The sequence below is a fragment of the Phocoena sinus genome, chromosome 3 (assembly GCF_008692025.1).
Source record: "Phocoena sinus isolate mPhoSin1 chromosome 3, mPhoSin1.pri, whole genome shotgun sequence".
In the NCBI taxonomy this organism is placed as follows: Eukaryota; Metazoa; Chordata; class Mammalia; order Artiodactyla; family Phocoenidae; genus Phocoena; species Phocoena sinus.
The window spans coordinates 129467110-129489456 of record NC_045765.1 but is presented as its reverse complement, the minus strand read 5'-3'; the positions used below and the strand labels follow the sequence as shown (position 1 = coordinate 129489456).

At 37.4% G+C, this 22347-nt stretch overlaps 2 protein-coding genes across 5 annotated transcripts in view; one reads left to right on the top strand and one right to left on the bottom strand.

Moving 5' to 3' along the window:
• Positions 1–1086: 1086 nt before the first annotated feature.
• On the top strand, positions 1087–8396 carry SETD9 (SET domain containing 9). 2 transcript variants are annotated; one of them, XM_032625664.1, is made up of 6 exons: positions 1087–1388; positions 2958–3325; positions 4551–4674; positions 4897–5012; positions 5737–5842; positions 7821–8396. In XM_032625664.1, the coding sequence occupies exons 1-6, from the start codon at positions 1192–1194 to the stop codon at positions 7906–7908; spliced, it is 999 nt and encodes a 332-aa protein (XP_032481555.1). In that variant the 5' UTR covers positions 1087–1191; the 3' UTR covers positions 7909–8396. The 2 variants fall into 2 exon arrangements, with proteins under 2 accessions (XP_032481555.1, XP_032481556.1); XM_032625665.1 differs by having other exon boundaries at positions 1289–1388; positions 1900–3325; positions 7821–8391.
• A 4023-nt stretch (positions 8397–12419) lies between these two features.
• The window catches only part of MIER3 (MIER family member 3), a 30217-nt gene continuing 20289 nt past the window's right edge, over positions 12420–22347 (bottom strand). The window contains exons 10-13 of one of the 3 annotated variants that reach the window (XM_032628469.1): positions 21028–21122; positions 16751–16878; positions 16525–16667; positions 12420–16413 (exon numbers count right to left, since the gene is read on the bottom strand). In XM_032628469.1, the coding sequence (XP_032484360.1) occupies positions 15956–16413; positions 16525–16667; positions 16751–16878; positions 21028–21122 (824 nt within the window). In that variant the 3' untranslated portion in view covers positions 12420–15955. The remainder of the gene's footprint in view (positions 16414–16524; positions 16668–16750; positions 16879–21027; positions 21123–22347) is intronic. The other 2 variants (XM_032628470.1, XM_032628472.1) reach the window with 2 other exon arrangements.

The following is a 22347-nucleotide window of genomic DNA, read 5'->3' as shown; positions in this document are numbered from 1 at the left end:
AGTTCATAGAAACAGAGAACAGACTGGTGCCTGCCAGGAGTTGGGGGGGTGGAGGAAATGCATGAAGGGGGTCAAAAGGTACAAACTTCCTTTTATAAAATAGTAAGTCATGGGGATGTAATGTACAGCATGGTAACTATAGTTAACAAAATTGTATTGTGCATTTGAAAGTCACTAAGAGAGTACATCTTAAAAGTCCTCATGACAAGAAAATTTTCTATATATGGTGACATGTTAACTAGATTATTGTGATCATTTTGCAATATATACAAATATCGCATCATTATGTTGCACACTTGAAACTAATATTATGTTATATGTCAATTATACCTCAAAAACATAAAGAAATAAGTAAATAAGTAAGGTCTGGGCAAAACGGTCCTTTGTACCAGAGGTACATTGTAGATGATTAAACTATATGGTAAAAATTTTAAAAGCACTGGAAATATAAACAAAAACTACTTTTTTGTTTTTAAAGACAAGTATATTACTATAGGTAAGAAGTCAACTAGTTCCTTTTAGTTCCTTTTAAGTTTGGAGACCTTAAAGTTACTCTTTGAATGCCATTTGTTACACATCCTGGAACTGAATTGCTCCCATTTAGCAAATCAGGTAAATCTGGAGGATGTCAATTTACCAAACACAACACCTGACAGCACAGCCTCTAGAGTTTGCCAACTATCCTATATAGTAGAGTGAAATAGAAACTTTGACAGATATTTTTTTCTTTTTATTCCTTTTTTGGAATACAACAAATCAGTCCTAAGGCTACTTGAATTTGCCTGAATTTTCACTAGATCTGACTAGTTCAATTTAGACTTTTAGGTTAGGATTTACCCTCACTTTCAGGCAAAGAACAGGAAAGCTGACTTTCCAGACTGAGGAAGCGGCATCAACATTTATTTTTTAATAAACACCTGCTGATTTGAAGATGGTTGAGTTATTCTAGTATACCCCTCCTGCAACTAAGCGTGGTCTAATTAATCCTCTCCTAAATGTGCGCGCGTGTGTGTGAAAATACACGAGCGAATGGAGAAAGGAAAAGGGAATAAGGAGCCCTCCTACAGCTCTACGCACCTCTGTTTCAGCGAGCTGGGGTCAATAAAGCAGAGGCACGGAGACACGGCGACAGGAGGCCAGGAGGTACCGGGACCGCCGAGCGCGGCACTGAGTGTTGAGACCGCGAAGGGGATGGACGGCGGCGCGGCATCTGCTCCTCCTCGGGTCGGGGCGGGCCCGAGAAAACCCGCCTCCCCAGTGCCTTCCTCTTCACAGCACCACAGGACAGCCATGCCGGGCCGCCTGCTGCGCGGCCTCTGGCAGCGATGGCGTCGTTACAAGTACCGCTTCGTACCCTGGATCGCGCTGAACCTAAGCCACAACCCGAGGTGAGAGGGCTGGGCGGCTCGACCAGGGCCGTTTTCCTCTAACCCAGCGACGCCATCTAGACCGCTGGGACTTGGGTTAGAGGGCCGAGGTGGGCGGAGCTTCCGGAGGGCAAAGCCTCAAGCAGGCGGAGCCTAAGACGACCCAGGGACCTGAGTGGGCGGGGCCCGAGGTGCACAGCGCCCGAGGTGGGCGAGGCGGAGGCTGATGGAGTCCGAGTTGGGCTGGGGGCCTGAAGAGGGCGCGGGGCTTTTAGGTGGGCAGGGCCTAAGGCCTATTTCCCGTCGTCCCTGGCGCGGCGAGGTACGCTAGGACCCGATCGCCCGCGGGCTGTGGCTGGAGTTCTCGCGTTTGCTTCTGCAGGGGCTGGGGTGCCTGGGTTTGGGGGAAAAATAGGAACTTTTGAAAAAGAAAAGAACTTGTACAACATGAGGGTGCGTGGACTTCTCTCCGCCAAGGCAGTTAGGAGCTTGAAGTTCCTTAGAAAAGCCAAACCGTGGTTTATTTTCACAGCTCCGTAGTTGGTATGGAGAAAACAGCGCAGCTCGGCTGTGAGGATAACAGCTTGGAGTAGCTGATGTATAAAAACGAGCAAAAAACCAATAAAAGCATGTCGGAATAATGGATTTAGAATACGGATTCAGCGCTTGAAGAAGGGGATCTAGCTGAGTGGGTGGCCGTAGTATCATTGTTATTGCCGGCTTTAGTAAGTGGCCTGCTTGTGGTCTGGAAGAAGTCAACGTAATGCTCACTTAAATAGGCAAACGAGCTCCATTGAAGGCTGGTTAATAACCAAAGAGCTTTCCCAGAGTTTCATACTACGGAAACGTGAATTCAGCTGCATCATTACTAGAATTGTGAGGCGGAAATTGGTTCAAGTAAAACAAGAAGTAAAAATAATAATTAAAAACTATTTACGGAAATAAAAAGTGATCATTAAAGAAGTAATTACTGTGGTGGTGTGATGAATTGGGAGATTGGGATTGACATATATACACTAGTATGTATAAAATAGATAATAACCTGCTGTATAAAAAAATACATAAAATTAAATTAAAAATAAAAAAGTAATTACTCCTGGGAGAGAATGTGACAAAATATATAATGTTAACTTAAATTTGTCTTTGAAACTACACGCGTGTGAAAAGAGCCATTGCAATATGAGGATTCTCATTATGTAATAACATTCACATAATGGCTTTGGGTGTAGTGGGAAACTAGCCCTGTTTCCGCTTCTGGCTCTCCCATTTACCCGCTTTCGGACCATGGGCAAGTTCCCTAACATCTTCAAGCTTGAGTTTCCTTGTCTGCAAAAATGGGGTAATGAATGTAAGGACCCAACAGAATTTGGTATGTAATGGGCCTTTCATAAGCATTAGCTGTTATTGACTTGTGTAGGTATTGTTGGGAGTCAGGTAACTAGAACTAAAAACTCTTTTCTGAACTTCTTAGTTTTATGCCCTTCAAACACATGAGAATAATCTTCATACAGGCCAGTAACCCAGAAGACATCAAGACAGTCTGGCTTTTATCAGTTGAGGGTAGTGAATAGAAACTTTTTCCCATTTCAGGACCCTCCGATATGTTCCAGAGGAATCCAAAGACAAAGTTATCTCAGATGAAGAGGTCCTAGGAACATTACTGAAAGTTTTCCAGGCTCTATTCGTAAATGATTTCAATAAACAATCAGATATCTTGACTGTGTTTCCAGAACCTGTTAAATCAAAATATCAAGACCTACTGTCAGTTCAGCATCCAGGGGTGAAACAGCTTGAATACAGACATCAACAGCAAAATACCTTTACACCAGAAGAAATTCTTTATAAGACATTGGGTTTCAGTGTCACCCGAGCACCTAGCACATTGATTTCGGCTGGAAAAGGTGTCTTCGTTAACAAAGGATTGGTACCAAAAGGCGCGGTTGTATCTATGTATCCTGGTAATGACATAATTAGTACTTGGCCAAGAGTTTCTTATAAAAAAATATAAGTTCAACAAAATGCTTATCCCAGTAATCCTTGGAGTAAAGGGTTGTATTGGAAACTCTGATTTCCACGGATTTTTTTTTCCACAGATTTTTAAACCCTGATTTGGAAATTAACTGTTTGTAAATTATCTCATGTATTAGAAAGTATCCTGGAGTATTTGTTGGGATAAATGCATTTTTCTTTTAAGGAAATTTTTCTAATCAATGTTTAAATTTAGGAGATTATAGTATGGCCTACTTTGATAAGACTGATTACTTAGAAATCACTAGAAAATAAGTCAGTTTGGCTTAGCTAACTAATAATTAAAGGTAAAAAATGATATGGGTTAAAACATGAAAGATAAAATTTAAACCTATAAATCACTGAATAAAGATCTTCCTGCCATTTCTAAACTTGAAAAGTAAAGAAGCTTCTTTTCAAAAGATCATTGACTAGCATGCTAAGTAGAATGTTACTTGTTAAACATATTATTTGGTGTAGTGGAAAGTAAGCGTGAATGTTTGTCAGATAGACCTATGTTTTTAAAAAGTCATTCTACTATTTTTTAATTCTGTGTCCCTAAGCAAGTGAGTCTCAGTTTCCTCCTACACAACTATCCTAACTCCATAAAGACTAAATAGGACAAGCCAGCAACAAACAAATTAATAGTAAAATAAATAGATTAACATGCCTGGAACATAGGAAGCACCCTGTAAGTATTAATTTTCTCCTTTCCTTCATTGCCAATGAAAGGAAAAACAACCTGAATGTCAGACTTATCTATTCCCGTATATATCTACATTATTTAATTATTAATAAAAATACTTTTCTTAAAAGGCTCTTTAATAGATGACAAATCACACTCTACTTTAAAAAATAAAAATAAAAACAAAAACACAGCTTTGTAAAACTGAACCTAAAATGTGGTGTTCACATTTTTTTAACCAAAATAGTCATATTTTATTTGGCTGTGTGGACAAGTTGGTTCTGTGCTCCTTCTGCTATTGGCCACTCTTTAATGAGGGAAGGTAGCCAAAGAGAATCTGATGGTCTAGACTGGAGGTGAAACTTTAGAAAAAGGCAGAGAAATTAAAACAAATTCTTCCATGTTATGTTTATGTTCCAGAGAAAGGTCCTTATCATGATGTTTATGATTTTTATAGGTTGCTATAATAATGTCTTTGTCTTGTATACTAGGTACAGTATATCAAAAGTATGAGCCAATCTTTTTCCAGTCCATTGGAAATCCGTTTATTTTTAGATGCCTGGATGGGGTACTCATTGATGGAAATGACAAAGGAATATCAAAAGTCGTGTATAGGTAAGTTGGTGCCATGTTCAAATTTAATTATAGGAGGTAGAACCACACCACAATGACTCTGACCACTAGCGTTTGTACTTTAAAGAAAAATCACTTAGGCAGCTGCCCTATTGATTAGACAAAAGTTTTTTAAGAAAAATTTCACTGTTCAATTCTAGGGTTAACTTTCAATTTTAAGATACAGAGGAACAATGTCTTAGCTAATGCTTTCACCTGTTTCAGATCTTGCAACGGGAGGGATCAACTTGGCCCTTTAAAAATGAGTGATAGTACATGGCTAACGTCAGAAATTCATAATCCACTGGCTGTAGGACAGTACGTCAACAATTGTTCAAATGGTAAGTTGGCACCTTGGGGCTGTGAGATATAAATACAGCAGTCGTAATGCTCCTCCTTTGCCATGTGACTGAGTGCCAGAGGCAGTTGAGTTAACATTTCAGCTATTCTAAGCCCTTGAGTGAACTCTAACTTTATAATAGCTGATATCAAAGAGAGAATTCAGGGAGATAATGATATACATTAACTGGAATTCTTTAACTTACTATTTTTATTCTGATTTTTCAGTAAATATAGGCAATTGATAACTGCCCTTTTGATCATTATTATTTTAATATTTTTTAATACTTAACTTAGAGATTATTTTGTCAGTGCCTCAACATAGCCTTATAGATTACTCACTAGACACTAGACTGGTATCCTCTTTCTGTTGCTAAGTTTGTGAGTTACCTACCTTCTCTAGGACTTAACTTTCCTACAAGTTTGATCATCTGGCTACATTTAACATAGACTTTGGTGTTCGGGAGACATGAATTTGAAGCCTGATTCTTCTACTTAACCTTTACCCTTTCTGAACCTGTTTCCTGATCTTCAAAAAGTAAATAAAACATCCAAACATATGTATATAGATATATAATCTAGCAGTGCCTGGAACATAATAGTGATTATTAATTTGAACATTTTCTGAAAATTTAGAAAACCATACATCAAGTGCCATAATTCAGTACATAATTCATGACCTTATAAAATGTCTCTGTTTCTAAAAAATTCTGTACTTGTTCCTAGACAGAGCAGCTAATGTCTGTTATCAGGAATTTGATGTGCCTGCAGTTTTCCCTATAGAACTGAAGCAGTATCTTCCAAACATTGCGTACAGCTATGACAAACAAAGGTTAGTCTTCTGGAAGAGCTTTTCCTATCTTCTGTCTTATGCTGTACCTAAAAAAATATATATTTTCTATGAAAAAACTATATAGAGATTGGGGTAAGTTTTTTAGTGAAAAATTATAACAGATTTTTATGTGCATCACACTTTAGTGTGTTAATGTAGGTTATCTGAAATTTAAAATTTTCCATTAACTTAGCTTATTCTGCTTATTATTACCCACTTTTATTCTGTGTAGTATAAGTTATCAACCTTAAAGTTTGTTTCAGGTGACTCTGTTGTTTTTCCTACCTACAAAATCTTCAAATAAATTTTACTTTATTTTAAGGATCCTGTTCTCCATTTTACATGGAAGCACCCAGTTGAAGAAAGGGACCAAATTAGACTATTACTTCTTTTGCCTACTTCACTATTAGGTTCAGAAACTTAGTCAAAAAAAGGGAAATATTCAGAAGATATGAATTTTTAAATCTGCTTTTGTTTTTACCATAATTTATTTATTTTTTATACAATTGTTAAAGGTTACTTTCCATGTACAGTTATTACAAAATATTGGCTATATTCCCCATGTTGTACAGTACACCCTTGTGGCCTTACACCCAGCATTTTGTACCTCTCATTCCCCTGCCCTTATGTTGACCCTAGTAACCACTAGTTTGTTCTCTATATCTCTAAGTCTGCTTCTTTTTTGTTATATTCACTGGTTTGTTGTATTTTTTAGATTCCACATATAAGTGATAAGAATATATGTATTTTTTTAAATAATGTTATTTTGGGCAGCATTGCATCTTCATTGTTGCACATGGGCTTTCTCTAGTTGCAGCGAGCGGGGGCTACTCTTCGTTGCAGTGCGCGGGCTTCTCATTGCGGTGGCTTCTCGTTACAGAGCACGGGCTCTAGGCGTGCGGGCTTCAGTAGTTGCAGCACATGGGCTCAGTGGTTGTGGCATGCGGGCCCTAGAGCACACAGGCTTCAGTAGTGTTGGCACGCAGGGTCAGCAGTTGTAGCTCGCGGGCTCTAGAGCACAGGCTCAGTAGTTGTGGTTCATGGGCTTAGTTGCTCCGTAGCATGCGGGATCTTCCTGGACCAGGGGTTGAACCCGTGTCCCCTGCATTGGCAGGAAGATTCTTAATCACTGCGCCACCAGGGAAGTCCCTGTATTTTTATTGTAACATTTCTTCTCTGATTGATCATTAAGTGGAAAGTCTACCGAGAATACTCAAGTAACAATTTTTAAATATAAGTAATTCTGTAGAGCTAAGAGTTCTTTATTAACAATGCTATAGGAAGATATTGTCTTTATATCATTTCACTGAGCTGCCAATTGCTAGCAAACTTTATTTTGTACAGGTCCTATTAAATTGTCTTTTGAAGATGAATGATATTTAAAACTTGGACTATTCCCTGTACTTAAACCTTGGTAACTTTCATGTCTTTGTGTGTGTATTTAACAATGAGGTTTTCTTAGCCTTATACTCTGGAGCATAATATTATTACTATTCAACAAGTACAAGAAAAGTTAAATGAGTAGGAACATTGAAGGTGTGCATTATGTCTTGTGTCCATAAAAAGTATTTTTTCAATTCCCATAAATTATAAAGTAATGTTTCCAGCTTTGCAGAATACAAAGATACAAATTAATTTTTTTAAGTGTTGATTATAATAAATTATAATAAATGTCATTTTAAAATGCTTTTTGTGATACCAGTTTTGAGGGCTTGAACATAGAAACAACATTTTCAAAAGAAGTAGTCAGTTGTATAAACAATTGACTTGTGGTCTTTTTAAATAGTACAAAATAAACATACTCTAAAATGCCTTCATCAGTGATAAGAACTATTTCCTCATGGAAATCAAATACATAAAGTAAGATGATAGTAAGGAATCTGAATAAAATTCTCTAAAATCCATATTGGTTGTATTAAAACATGAGCTTGTATCTGTTAATACTTCTAATTTTGTCTATGTTTCTTTTTGTTTTCAGTCCACTTCGATGTGTCATTCTTGTCGCACTCAGGGACATCAAACAAGGAGAAGAGCTTTTTTCAAACTACTATACAATTGTCAGCTAACTGTATGAAATTAGGTTTTCTATTCAGCTATTGAGTTAATTCTAAATGTTTTTGTTGTTTCTCTGAGTTCCACCTGCAGAGCAAATATTTTGAAACCTAACTGAAGTGGGAACTTTTTAGTTTTTATTGATATTTGTGTTTCAGTTCCATCATGAAAGCTATTTGCTTCATTACAATTTCAAATTTGTAATGCAATTCCAGTGTTAATTGGTTTTCACCTAAGTACACAGTAGTTTACTAAATTAAAACCCACTGTCTGAACTTACAGTTTCAACTTTTCTTTTGTATATTTTGATTATCTCTGTGGTGGTTTATCAAATTTTAGCCACGTCATCAGCAATTCTTGTACTATTGATGTGTACTAACTTCCATAAAGACTTAATTTTTCCAGAATATTCTAAAACCAAAAATATTTGTTGTGTTGTCATGAGTTAATTGGGGTGTGTTTGTGTGTGTGTGATTTAAAGATTGTTTTAGGGACTTCCCTTGTGGCACAGTGGTTAAGAATCTGCCTGCCAGTGCAGGGGACATGGGTTCGAGCCCTGGTCTGGGAAGATCCCACATGCCATGGAACAACTAAGCCCGTGAGCCACAACTACTGAGCCTGTGCTCTAGAGCCCGCGTGCCACAACTACTGAGCCCACGTGCCACAACTACTGAAGCCCGTGCACCTAGAGCCCATGCTCCACAACAAGAGAAGCCACCACAATGAGAAGCCCGTGCACTGCAATGAAGAGTAGCCCCGGCTCGCTGCAACTAGAGAAAGCCCATATGCAGCAACAAAGACCCAACACAGCCAAAAATAAATAAATTTATTTTTAAAAAAAATTTAACAGAAACAAAAAAAAGATTGTTTTAGCTGGTTAAGGGGAAAATGGGGGGTCATCATACTATTTACTGTATGTGAACATTTACACACACACACACACACACACACACACACACACACAGTTTAAGAGTGTAAGATTGTTTTGGCATGGAATTATAGTTAAAAGACGGTGGTGGGAGGAACACCTATCCCCTATTCCACACTTCTCATATTTGGACAGCTTCCATAAGTAATTCTCCTGCCTCTTTCTCCACCCACTGGCGAAAGAGTGATTTTCCGAGATTATCTTTAGGGAAGAACTAGGCACCCATGGCCCAAACCCCTCTAGTTCCTTTTCTGTGGACTCTCCCAGCTGAGTCTGTTCTGGGTTGCTCTCTGCCCTGTGCAGGGAGTAGCCTGTAGTCAGCCCAGCCAGTGAAGGAGTGAGTTTAGTTCAGAGGTAGAGTATTAGTGAGCTGACCTGGCCTCAGCTCTGAAGCCACATTCTCCAGTTTTATTAGTAAGAGTTACTTTGATCTGCATCAACCTGACTCCTGCATCCAACCCTCAGTTCCAAACTTGGATAGGGAGGAGGGTGTTATTTTTTGGGCCCCTCAAATCCTAACATGGCACCTATACAACCAGATTCTGACCATCTCCAATGCTACACCAACAGCTTTTCTCAGTTTATTGCAATTTCAGTGGCCACCTAACTGCCTTCCCTGTTTCCATTCCTGCGCCTTTTACAGAATAGAACACCAAGAGGGATTCTTTCAAACACAAATCAGATCCTAACCCGCCTCTGCTCAGAACTCTTTGATTACTCCTGCTTTGGAGTAAATGCCGGTCTTTCATTACCTCTGATCGCAGGTCCTGCTCACTCCACCCAGCCACACCTGCCTCCTTGCCACTCCTAGAGCCTGCCGGGCACACTCCCACCTCAGGGCTTTTGCACTAGTTCTCTCTGCCTCCAAAAACCTCCCCCCAGATAGCCATACAGCTCATCCCCTGTCACCTTGCCTAACCAACCTATGGAAATTTACAATCCCCAACCGCCAACCCCTAAAATCCCCATCCATTTCTTCTCTGTAGTATTTATCATGTATGTCCATGTAAATCCACGGAAGCATCTCTTTTTCTCAGGCTCATTTGTTTTTTATTTGTGCCGCCAAGATTCTGAGATGCCAGGAGACTCATATCGTTAAAAAAGCCAAGCCACTTGATCAAGAAGATCCTATTGGGCTTCCCTGGTGGAGCAGTGGTTGAGAGTCCACCTGCCGATGCAGGGGACACGAGTTCGTGCCCCGGTACGGGAAGATCCCACATGCCACGGAGCGGCTGGGCTTGTGAGCCATGGCCACTGAGCCTGCGCGTCCGGAGCCTGTGCCCCGCAACGGGAGAGGCCACAACAGTGAGAGGCCCGCGTACAGCAAAAAAATAAATAAATAATAAGATCCTATTACTCAGAACTTTATGTAAAATACAGAAACTTAACTCCTGTGGCCATATTAGGTATTTAGGAGTGAAGTATTGCAATGTAAAAGACTTTTTAAAAATAAGTCAGAGGACTTCCCTGGTGGCATAGTGGTTGGGAGTCTCCCTGCCGATGCAGGGGATATGGGTTCAAGCCCTGGTCCGGGGTGATCCCACATGCCGCGGAGCGGCTGGGCCCGTGCGCCACAGCTGCTGAGCCTGCGCTCTAGAGCCCGTGCTCCGCAGCTGAGGCCGCCGCAGTGAGAAGCCCACGTACTGCAACAAGGACCCAACGCAGCCAAAAATAAATAAAAATAAAATTTTATAAATAAATAAGTCAGAAAAAAATGCATATTATATAGAAAGAGAACAAATATGGTAAAAAGTTAATTGTTTAATCTGGATTGTTCTTCATACTGTTATTTTAACTTTTGTCTCAAAAGTTTTATTATTTTAAGTAGGGAGAAACGTCACCATCAGCTTAAGAGTCATCAAACATTTAGTGAATGCCTACTATGTGAAGGGTCCTGGAAGATTCAAAGAATAAAACATAGTTCCTGCTGATAAAATGCTTACAATGGTACTATAAAGCATACCCAGTACCATGACTTGGTCTGGACTGGAGAGGTGAAGATATTTTAAAAAAATAAAACACTGATTTTTTTTTAAAGAACCACTTTTTCCTTACTAGAATATTTTTTTAAGGTTTATAAATGACATATCATTTCTGACATGCTTATGAAATGCTTTTATTAATTCTACACCAGGAAACAACTTTGTGGCAGTATTGGCTTTTTGTGTAAAAACAATCTCATCAAAATCGAGGTACACTATAGAGCATGTGTCTCTCTAAAGTGAATATGCCAGCTATAGTATATTAAACCTTGAAAAATGTGAGCATTTCTGGTCTAGGACTATGACTTCACTGCCCTGTGCACTGTTTTGTCAGAGAACCCAGATAGCCACAGAGAAGAGAATAAAGATCAGAGATCACTTACCTGGGTGGGAAACTGTAAACAGTGCTATATCCCAGGGACTAATTTAAGTTAAAAATGAAAGTGTGGGGCTTCCCTGGTGGCGCAGTGGTTGAGAGTCCGCCTGCCGATGCAGGGGACACGGGTTCGTGCCCCGGTCCGGGAAGATCCCACGTGCCGCGGAGCGGCTGGGCCCGTGAGCCATGGCCACTGAGCCTGCGCGTCCGGAGTCTGTGCTCTGCAACGGGAGAGGCCACAACAGTGAGAGGCCCGCGTACCGCAAAAAAAAAAAAAAAAAAAAAAAAAAAAAAGAGAGTGTGTATAATGAAATACCCAATTTACAGATGACATGAAATCTTTAAGTCAGAGAAGCAGCTGGCTCAAAAAGTATACCATTGATGGAAATTATGGCCTAAATGGGTAAGGTCTACAAGTGACTAGATTATTCTGCTCCCACAAGGCTCTCGTCCCTCCCCTAAAAGACTAAAGCGCTATGCTCTTATATGGCGTTTGGCTGACCTCTTGGCTGTATTCAAAACACTGGTCCTTGTACCTCCTTTGAAGGCACTTCTGTGTATGTGTCCACCAGATAGCCCTGCACATTAAGGAAGAAATGTGGTTTTAGATAAGCAACTGAAGCAGAGACGTCAAGGTTTTTATCCTCCTCTTGTCCTTGTACAAAATCTGGACATTATGTGCAATCTGATCACTGCATATTAAGAATGGAACTACAGAGAAAAAGCTCTGGTCAGAGCAAGTGAAATATGGGGACAGACTTGTGAAATTAGGCTAAGGTGAGATATTTAGCTTGAAAAGATGAAGACTTAGGGCAGATATTTCTAGAGTCTACTAAACTATGAATATTATGATAAGGAAGACTAGTTTACTATAAATATATTGTCAAATAATAACATCTGATCAAATTTCAGATTTCATGTCTTCCTAAATGACAACAGTTACTGAGAAACTTGTTTGAAACATAACAGACATTCAACAAATACTTCCTGAATGAAACTAAAAGTATGTACAATCCCCACTTTGGGATAACGAGAATTTTATTATAGATGGAAATTTATTTTAGAGGAGTTAAAGAAAACTTATTTTATCTACCAATTTTATTACTTACCTATCAAATATCTTATTTACTACATCTAAAACCAACTTAACAGTGGTTAAATATCTACCCATGTGTTATAGCTTAAGAATTATTAAATAAAAATCTATTTGTGGCAAATACTCACACGAACCAAGAAAAAAAAAGATTTCCAGATTTTTATTTCTGGAACTGTACACCAGGTATTAAAGTACAACAAATACAAAATAATGCTCAAAAAAATCAGTGTTTATGTACAAATATTAAAATCAATGCAACAATAGCAACTTCCTCTTGAACATCTGATACTAAAACTTGTTCTGATTGTCACTAATCATCTCATACTCACAGCGTACTTATTTCAAACTGGGACAATTGGAATCACTGGTCATCTAAGAGGAGTTTTAATATCTACCATATTTAACAATAAAACTAATAGTTTCCTCCTTTTAGTGAAAAAATTAAGAACTTTTTAAAAAACATAGTAATGTCAATATTTTTATAAATTATTTCGATTTCCAGTTGTAGACAATGTGCTTTGAAACTCTGGGCAAACAATCTCCTTGGTGGTCAGGTTTATTTGTTGGTTTACATTCAAAGTTGAAGTATTCACTAGAGACTTTGGTTAAATTAAACAGTATCACTATGCTCTATTCGATCTGACGTTCTCAAATATTATGACCCTCAATTGTAAAAATTAAAAAGGAAACAATTGCACAATTCTTTGACCTAATTGTACACACTTTAGTATTGTTTAAACAGTATTCTACATCCTTCAAGTAAATTCAGCAGTTGACCATGACAAGAGGAAAACTAAACACTGAAAAAGCTAGCATGAAAAAGTGGAGTACAACTAACAAAAGTAAAGTATTGCTATAATCACAGCACCAGTTTCACTTCTAAATGAATCCGCTGTCCTCTTCAAACCCCCTGTACATAAAAGACACATCAGCCAACACTGCAACTGCTCACCATGGATTTTTGGTTTGTTCATACAAAAATAATATGGCAAAGGAAAAAGAAAAAAGAATTTATCACAGTTTGTTATAAGAATTGTGCTTAACACTTGATAATAAAGGCATTATTGTTTCTTCTTATGACTGCAAACCAGTTATTTTCATGCTCTCAAACGCAATTCTTCTAATAAACAGTAACAAATTCTCTGTTAAGATGCTTAAACGGAAAGGAAAAAACCCAGTAAATCCAGATTTAAAAGGAAATTCAATAAATAGCTATTTTACATGAATAAAGTCATAGTGGTACAATTTATGAATGTCACATCAAGCATGCACAAAAATGGTATTATACATGGAGGAAGCAGTCAGAAAATATTGAATTAGATCTAAAAAGAGATGAAGACTTTACATATATATACAAAAATCTTGCAAATTATTGCCTCATTTTAACAAGGAATTAAAAGTAAACGTTACCAGCCAGTTAGCGCTCTCTAAGAGGCTAAAATCAGATTGGCGTTTAAAAATCCATTAAACTAGCTGGAAATTATTTTTCTCTCATATCATTTCTGGATTTTGGTCAAAAATCTTTATTTAAATAACTAAAGTGTCCATTCAACTTGCTGATAATCAAAACTTCAGATAAGAAACACTGTTTCCATCTTGTATCAAGATCCCAGCAATGCATAGATAAACTGAATATATTACTGCATCAGCTACTGAGAATGGGCATGTTCATTTAAGTGCAACTGGTATTAGCATTCAGTCATCTTTGTGTAAATTATTTTATACAGACCAGCCACTGTAAACCCAGAGTAAAAATTAAAGTTATAACAATGGAAGAGTATGGCCAGTATCTTACTAAATTATAGGTGTATTCATTTTTAACAAAAGAAATTAGGTTCAAAGTTTAGCACAACACCACAGCAATAAGAAGCTGACAACTTGGAAAAAAATATCTGAAAGCAACACAGAACCCAGGCTACCCATTATTTACTGTGTGCATACAGGAATGCTAGACTTTAGATGTATAAATTAGAGACTGACTTTAAGTTATTAATTTAACTACTTTTCGTCCACTGTGCTAAACTAACTTTTATAGTAAATGTGCTAATGCGTAAACACTTCAAAGCAATCTTCATTAAAATGCTGCAAAGAAAAGAATACACATCATCCAAAACTAAGGATGTCATTGCAGTTCACAGTTTGTATAATAAATACCCTCCCTTTCCATCACTACTAAGGTAACTACACTCTATCTATTCATCAGCACAACCTTGAAGCGACTTATACTTACAAATATCAGCAATGTAGCCAAACATTTAAGTTTCTGCAAAGCAAGACAACTAGTAGAAACTGAAAAATTTAATTGACAGTGCAAAAAAAAAAAAAAGTAAAATTCTGTGTTTTAACTGAACTATAAAAGCAAAGCTTATCACATCCTAATACTGCATTACATATTGTTTGAATTCACCTTATAACTTAAAGATGCATGTCTATACAGCAAAAATGGCCTAAGTTTAAGACAATGGCTTCTGATTCACAATGTTTGGAATAAAAATAAAACTGAGTTTGAGATGCAACTGAACGTCAATCACTTTTTAAAACTTAAAGTGGTAACGTACCATTCTATTTCAGATAGGAACTCACATTTTTCTTGCCAGTAACTGTTCAAGCTAAACAGAAAAGTTTAAATATACTTCAAGGTTCTACTGCATTTTATGTCTAAAATCTAGAAATCCCTCCTAAATATTAACACTTTGAACTGCACCACTATAAAAAAACTTAAGAGGTGTCCCAAAATGTAAACCAATGAGTGGCAACATCCTAGGCTTTGTAGACTGTGCCCTGCAAGTCAACTGCCTCAGGATAAACTAAATTATCAATGACTGGTATGATTTTTATGATTACAATCTTGATAATGGTGGACAAAACCCCATCTAAATACCACACCTTCAAATGCCAAACTTTTAGCCAATAACTGAAGTTACACAGAAATCTTCCGGCAGTAAAATGACCAATTCTGTGTAAGGTAGCCCTGGTCTAGAATTCTGAAACAGGATCCAAGCAAGCGTCTTCATAATTTGCACGCAGTTCCTCGTGCTGGCTTCCATAAAGATGGACTTGCTGTTTTGTAAACTGAAGTGCTCTAGTTGAACAACATGAGAGAAGTTTCCATTTTTAAAAAAATCCTTGCATGTTTGTGCAGTTTAAAGAAACCTACCCCTGCTTTTATTTAATTAAGAAAATAAAACCAAAAAATGCTACATTGAGCAGGGATCAGGATCGGTACCTGTAAACATTGTTATTCCACTGCATCCATTACGGCAAAAGGAATTTACATGAATAGAAGCCACTCCCTTCAGTTCAGAACATCTGTGCTGGTTTTGAGCTGGTGGCCTCTGTCTACAGGTTTTAAAATTGGGAGTGAGGGCAGTGGGGAACAGAAAATAGAAAAAGAAGGGAGTGGGGAAGAGGTACTGGGGATGAGGAAGAGATAAGCAGAGCTTAAAGCTGCACCACAGAGTTCAATCTTAGTCCCCAACTCTGCTGATCATAGTTCATTTCCACATTTATGGATTGAAAATGAAAATACTCTTGATAAATCAAGATATAGTTCTATACATACTGACATCACTGATGTCATAGTGAAAAAAGTTCAAACTTCCAGTGAAAGACTAAGCAAACCTGATACTTTCCTGGTACTGGTACTGCACACCCACTGTTTCTGGGCCCCTCACTCATGTCACTCAGAATGAAGGGCGGCATGCTGATGCAGAGCGTGGGCACTGATGAAACCATTGGTCTCGCTGGCAGACAGACTGCCAAAGTCAGCCACAGACACGGCCATTTTGGCACTGGTGATATGATGTGTGTGATTTTCAAAGTCCACACCCAAATTATTTGCAGAAACCTCATTCATAAAGGATTCAGGAACAGCAATGCCCATTTTCAATCTCTTTGCTGGTCTTTCTGACTCTTCACTGCACATGTTCATGGGGTTTAGCTCTGAGTGATAAAATCCAGTCTCAAATAAGTTAAAACAATCACTTTCCCCATTGCTGGGCAGGGTGAGTAACTCCTCTGTTCCAACAGGCACATGATTGACTTGTCCACGGGGCGTGCTGCCCAGTGGAGGAAAGCTATCATCCAAACAACTCACATCCGCTGGATCGCAGACGGTCGCTACACCGCTGGTCAAAGCTAAAAAAGAGACGGAAAATGGTTTAAGTAAGCGGTCTGACGTCATGCCACAAAGAGGATATAAGTTTGCCCCAAGCTATGGTAAAAAATGCAAAAAGACGCTCACATTACCTGTCAAGTCACTAGCAGTGAAAGAGCTGAGAATGTTCAGCTGTTGATCAGGAACAGGCTCAGGTCGGTTAGACGTTAAGGCTGAAGAATTTACTGTCCCACCCAGAGCTTCTGTTTCATCTACCAAACGATCCATATAGTCCCTAAAAAACACACCCCAGTAATTTTATGACTGCATATCACAGTTAAAAACAAAAATCCCAGAAGTCAATCCCACAGTACTTACGTAACTCCAGGGTGATGGTTATATCGTTTCTTTCCAAATCTTGTCTGTTGAGCAAAGTAATCATAACGTTCAGATTTCTTCCACATATAGTAGAATGCTACACATTCAGCAACTGTTCTAGTTCTCACCTAACAAAAAAAGTTGCATTTTAAAAAATCAACATATTCTACGCATTTTTTAATAACTATTTTTTTTTACAACCCATAGGTCTTATTTTCTATCTTCCCAATTATGAAATTCTGAACTTTTTATTAGTGAACTGCCATTACATTTACACTATTTAATAATGAGGCTGACTTCAAAAGCCCAAGGCTTTTTCTTTAAATCAGAATGTAATAATAATAATAAATGCGTATCCAGAAATTATCTTTTTTTACACCTTTACCGAAAATCTTAAAACACTGACATCCTTTACTTTTCTTCACTGAACTTTCACTGTGATTCTGACTGTAGCAGGGGTCCTTCTTAACCCTGAGGGATCCATGAATGAGCTTCGTTGGGATCTATTAATTCCCCAAATTTCATGCAGGTCTACTTTTCTGGGGAGAAGGGTGCAGCTTCATCAGATTATCAAAGGGTTCCAGGGCCCAAAAGAGATTAAGAACCATTTGCAAAGGGATCAGTACTCTACCGCATCTGGAATTTAAGATGATTGCCAGATAAAGGCAGAATTTTTTCCTTTAACATGCACTTGGCTCTTAGTGCCAACAGAGTTTGGTAAGAACAACAACAACAATAAAATTTGAGCCTCGTTCAACTTGGCTCCACATGCAGACTAGGGTTCTTCTAACTATATATAGGTAAAGGTATGAGTTCAGATGTACAGACAAAATTCTGTATCTTTATCCAATAAACACTTTCTCCCTGCTTAATCAGTACCCAATAAGGACGTTTCAGAATCTCCATCCTGATTAGTGAGCATGTTGTGATATAAGATCATAATATAGTAACAAGCTTTTTAAACCAAGAAATAAGGTATACCTTTCAATAAATACATTAGCCGTAAGTCTTCAAAAAGAATATAGGCTTCTTGGGAACAGAGACCTTTCCTGTCTTATTCACTGATGTATCTCTAGAGCTTAAAATAATATCTGTTAAATGATAAAGCTTATTTGTGAAATAAATGAATATATTTAATAAATTATTGCTAAACTGAGATTTTATTTTGACTTAAAAGGGCAACTGCTTCATCTTTCAATAAATTAAACACTTAATCTCATCTGTGAGAAAACAATAGGTTTTCATACATACAAAAAAGCACTGAAGTATTCAACATCATACTGGAAGATCTAGCTAAATGCAATAAGAAATAAAAGGTATACAGATTGAGAAGAAAGAAATAAAACTGTCTGCTCATAGATGACATGATTGTCTATATAGAAAATCCTAAAGAAGCAACAAAAAACCCTCCTGGAACTAATAAATGATTATAGCAAGGTTGCAGGACACAAGGTTAATATGCAAAAGTCAATTGCTTTCCTATATACCAGCAATGAGCAATTGATATTTGAAATTAAAAACACAATACCATCTACATTAGCGCCCCCAAAATGAAATACTTAGGTATATACCTAATAAAATACATGTAAGATCTATATGAGAAAATCTACAAAATTCTGATTAAAGAAATCAAAGAAGATTTAAATAAATTGAGAGATATTCCATGTTCACAGATAGGAAGACTGATTATTGTTAAGGTGTCAGTTCTTCTCAACTTGATTTATAGATTCAGTGAAATCCCAATTAAAATTCCAGCAAGTTATTTTGTAAATACTGACAAATTAATTCTAACGTTTATATGCAAAGGCAAAAGACCCAGAATAGCCAACACAATATTGAAGGAGAAGAACAAAGTCGGAGGATAGATACTACCCAACTTCAAGACTTACTATTAAGCTATTGTAATCAAGATAGTGTGGTACTGGTGAAAAAATAAACAAATACGTTAATGGAACACAATAGAGAGCCCAGAAACAGACTCACACAAATATAGTCAACTAATCTTTGACAAAGGAGCAAAGGCAATTCAATGAAGGAAGGATCATCTTTTCAACAAACAGCACTAGAACAAGTGGACATCTATATCCACCTTTCACAAAAACTCAGAATGGATTATAAGACCTAAAAGTACACTACAAAACTATAAAAGCTCCTAGAAGATAACACAGGAAAAAAACCTAGATGACATTGGGGATAGTGATGACTTTTTAGGAACAACAATACTAACACAATCTATGAAAGAAAAATTGATAAGTTGGACTAATTAAAATTTAAAACGTCTACTCTGCAGAAGACACTGTTAAGAGAATGAAAAGACAGGCCAAAGACTGGGAGAAAATATTCAAAACTCACACATATTTTTTTGGACTGTTATCCAAAATATATAAAGAACTCTTGCAATTCAACAATAAGAAAACAAACCACCCAATTAAAAAATGTGCTAAAGACCCTAACAGACACCTCACCAAAGAAGATATATAGATGGCGAATAAGCATATGAAAAAATGACCCACATATGTCATCAAGGAAATGCAAATTAAAACAAGATACCACTACACATTTTAGAATAGCCAAAATCCAAAACAATGACACCACCAGATACTGGCAAGGATGTGAACAACAGGAACTCTCTCATTCATTGCTGGTAGGAATGCAAAATGGCACAGACACTTTGGAAGACAGTCTGGCGGTTTCTTACAAAACTATCCATACTTGCTTAAAGAAAAAGAAAATGAAAAAAAACATTGGAAAGCAATTATACTCCAATAAAGATGCTTAAAAAAACCAAAAAAATAACAACAAAAAAATATCCATACTCTTACCATATCATCCAACAATCACACTTACTGGTATTTACCCAAAGGAGTTGAAAACTTATGTCCAAAAAAACCCCTGCACACTGATGTTTACAGCTGCTTTACTCGTGACTGCCAAAACTTGAAAGCAACCAAGATGTCCTCCAAATGGTGAATGGATAAACAAATTGGTACATCCATACAATGGAATATTATTCAGTGATAAAAAGAAATGAGCCACACTAAGACTCCATGCTCCCAATACAGGGGGCCCAGGTTCGGTCCCTGGTCAGGGAACTAAATCCTACCTGCTGCAACTAGAAGTTCACATGCTGCAACTAAAGATATTGTGTGCCGCAACTAAGACCAATATAGCCAAATAAATAAAAAATTTTTAAAAAAAAAAAAAAGAGAGAAATGAGCCACAAAAAAACATGGAGGAACCTTAAATGCATATTACTAAGTCAAGAAGCCAATCTCCAAAGGCTACATACTGTATGATTCCAATTATATGACAAGGGATTTTTTGATCAGTGAAACTATTCTGTATGATAGTACAATAGTGGATAGGTGTCGTTGTAACAACAGAGTGAACCTACTGTAAACTGTGAACACTAGGGGATAAAAACATGGCAAAGTAGATTTACCAGTTGTAACAAATGCACCACTCTGGTCGGGGGGCTGGTGGGGGGAAGCCCTGTGTGGGTGGGAGCAGGAAGTACATGGGAACTCTCCATACTTTCTCCTCAATTCTGCTGTGAACCTAAAACTGCTCTAAAAATAAAGTCTATTATTTAAAAGTGTGTGTATATTCTAACAGTTTGGGATAATTAAATCTCATTAAAATATGCTTTGCTTATTCTTTCTTTTTGTCCTAAGGAACATACGATTCTAAAATATTTAGGTGGATAGGTCAATATTCTATGCCTACTGCTTTTTTAAAATTTTAAGTTTATTTATTATATTTATTTGTTTTTGGCTGCGTTGGGTCTTCGTTGCTGCATGAAGGCTTTCTCTAGTTGCAGTGAGTGGGGGCTACTCTTCCTTGCGGTGCAGAGACTTCTCATTGCGGTGGCTTCTCTTGTTGTGGAGCATGGGCTCTAGGTGCGCAGGCTTCAGCAGTTGTGGCACGCGGGCTCCAGAGCGCAGGCTCAGTAGTTGTGGCACACAGGCTTAGTTGCTCCGCGGCATGTGGGACCTTCCCGGACCAGGGCTCGAACCCGTGTCCCCTGCGTTGGCAGGCGGATTCTTAACCACTGCACCACCAGGGAAGCCCCACCTATTGCTTTTTAAACTAGATTTTATATTTCAGAGCAGTTTTGGGTTTACAGAAAAATTGATCAGAAAGTAACAGAAATGTTAATAGGAGGGGAGCATTAACAAGTTATAGCTTTTATTCCCTACCCAAGAGGCTCATAAATTAGTTGCTTATATTCATTGTAATTACTAAGCAATTTCTCTATACTAATTTGCCTAACTTACCTTATTCTTCTGTATAAGATGAAAATCTTTTCCAAAAAGCATGAGTGCATGTTCAAAGCTCCGGCATTCTTCTTCTGTCCATGCAGTCATTCCTTCTAAAGAAATTTTAAAACAAAATAAATTGGCCTCAAAACTCTTATATATATAAATGACTGATTTACTTTCAGTATGTTTTCCTAATAAAAAGGCTATAAACTTCTACACACACACACACACACACACACACACACACACACACACACAGAGAGACAAGTTCTTTATGTGGAGATTTTAGTTAGTAATCTTAACTAAAAAAATCTAGAATACCAAAATATAAACAACTGGGTTTTTTTCCTCTGCATGATGAGACAAGAATTTTATATTTTCTTCTATAATTCAAGCACATTGTTTTTCTGATTTTTTTAAGCAATGAGCATTTTTTTTAATTAGGGGAAAAAAAAGGTTATTTTCTTTATAGAAAAAAAAGCCTTCCTTTGGTCTTATGTCAAAACCATAAGCTCTTTAATTAGAGACCATAAATAATGAACACATATTTATTTAGAGTCAGTTTGCAAAGTGCTATACTGTAGGAATATAAAGGGAATAAAAAACAGCCCATGCTCTCAAAAGACTAAATCTCATTCAACTTCCTGGCAGATGTCAATGTTGATGAATCAAATCTACTTGGGGCAGAGGAGACTTGAAGTGCCTCACAATGGGAACCAGGTCCCCAAAGCCATTAAGAGTAGCCCACCACAAAGGCAAAAACTTTGTTCAGAGTTTTGAGAGCTTAAAGTAATTTTTTCAAAGAAGCAGCTTTTACACGGAAACATTTCAATAGACTATCTCACCTACAAGTTTAAATGCATTGTTTCCAGCTTCTATATTTTTCCAAGTCATTTATATAATATTAGTAAGCATTATTTCACTCTATATATACTTAATGAAAGCTATGGTGCATGCAATTGATTTATATAATGACAAAAATACTGAAATTAAACTTAACCATTTTCCTTGACACACACAAACCAAAACCTAAGCACTGCAAAAATGTTATTACATGATTACTAAACATACACTTCTTGCAATAAATTGAATGGAATATATTATACATGTTTCTTTTTTTTAATCTTTAATCTCCTGTTCATTTCCTGTCTGGTTTAAGAAAAAACAACTTTTTTCCCCCAATGAAATCATAAAATCATTCTTATTAATTACTTTGGATATATTGTCATCTCTGGGGTCTGCTTTGTTCTGGAGGTGACAGGGGGGTAACTAATTTGTATTTGAACAATCTCTGGTACGTCTAAAAATAGAGGGCAAGAAAAGGAAAAAATTATT

Coding starts and splice junctions, on each gene's coding strand:
- SETD9 (XM_032625664.1), top strand. CDS start 1,192: ATGGACGGCGGCGCGGCATCTGCTCCTCCTCGGGTCGGGGCGGGCCCG. Junction 4,675..4,896: donor ATATCAAAAGTCGTGTATAG/GTAAGTTGGTGC, acceptor CACCTGTTTCAG/ATCTTGCAACGGGAGGGATC. Junction 5,013..5,736: donor CGTCAACAATTGTTCAAATG/GTAAGTTGGCAC, acceptor ACTTGTTCCTAG/ACAGAGCAGCTAATGTCTGT.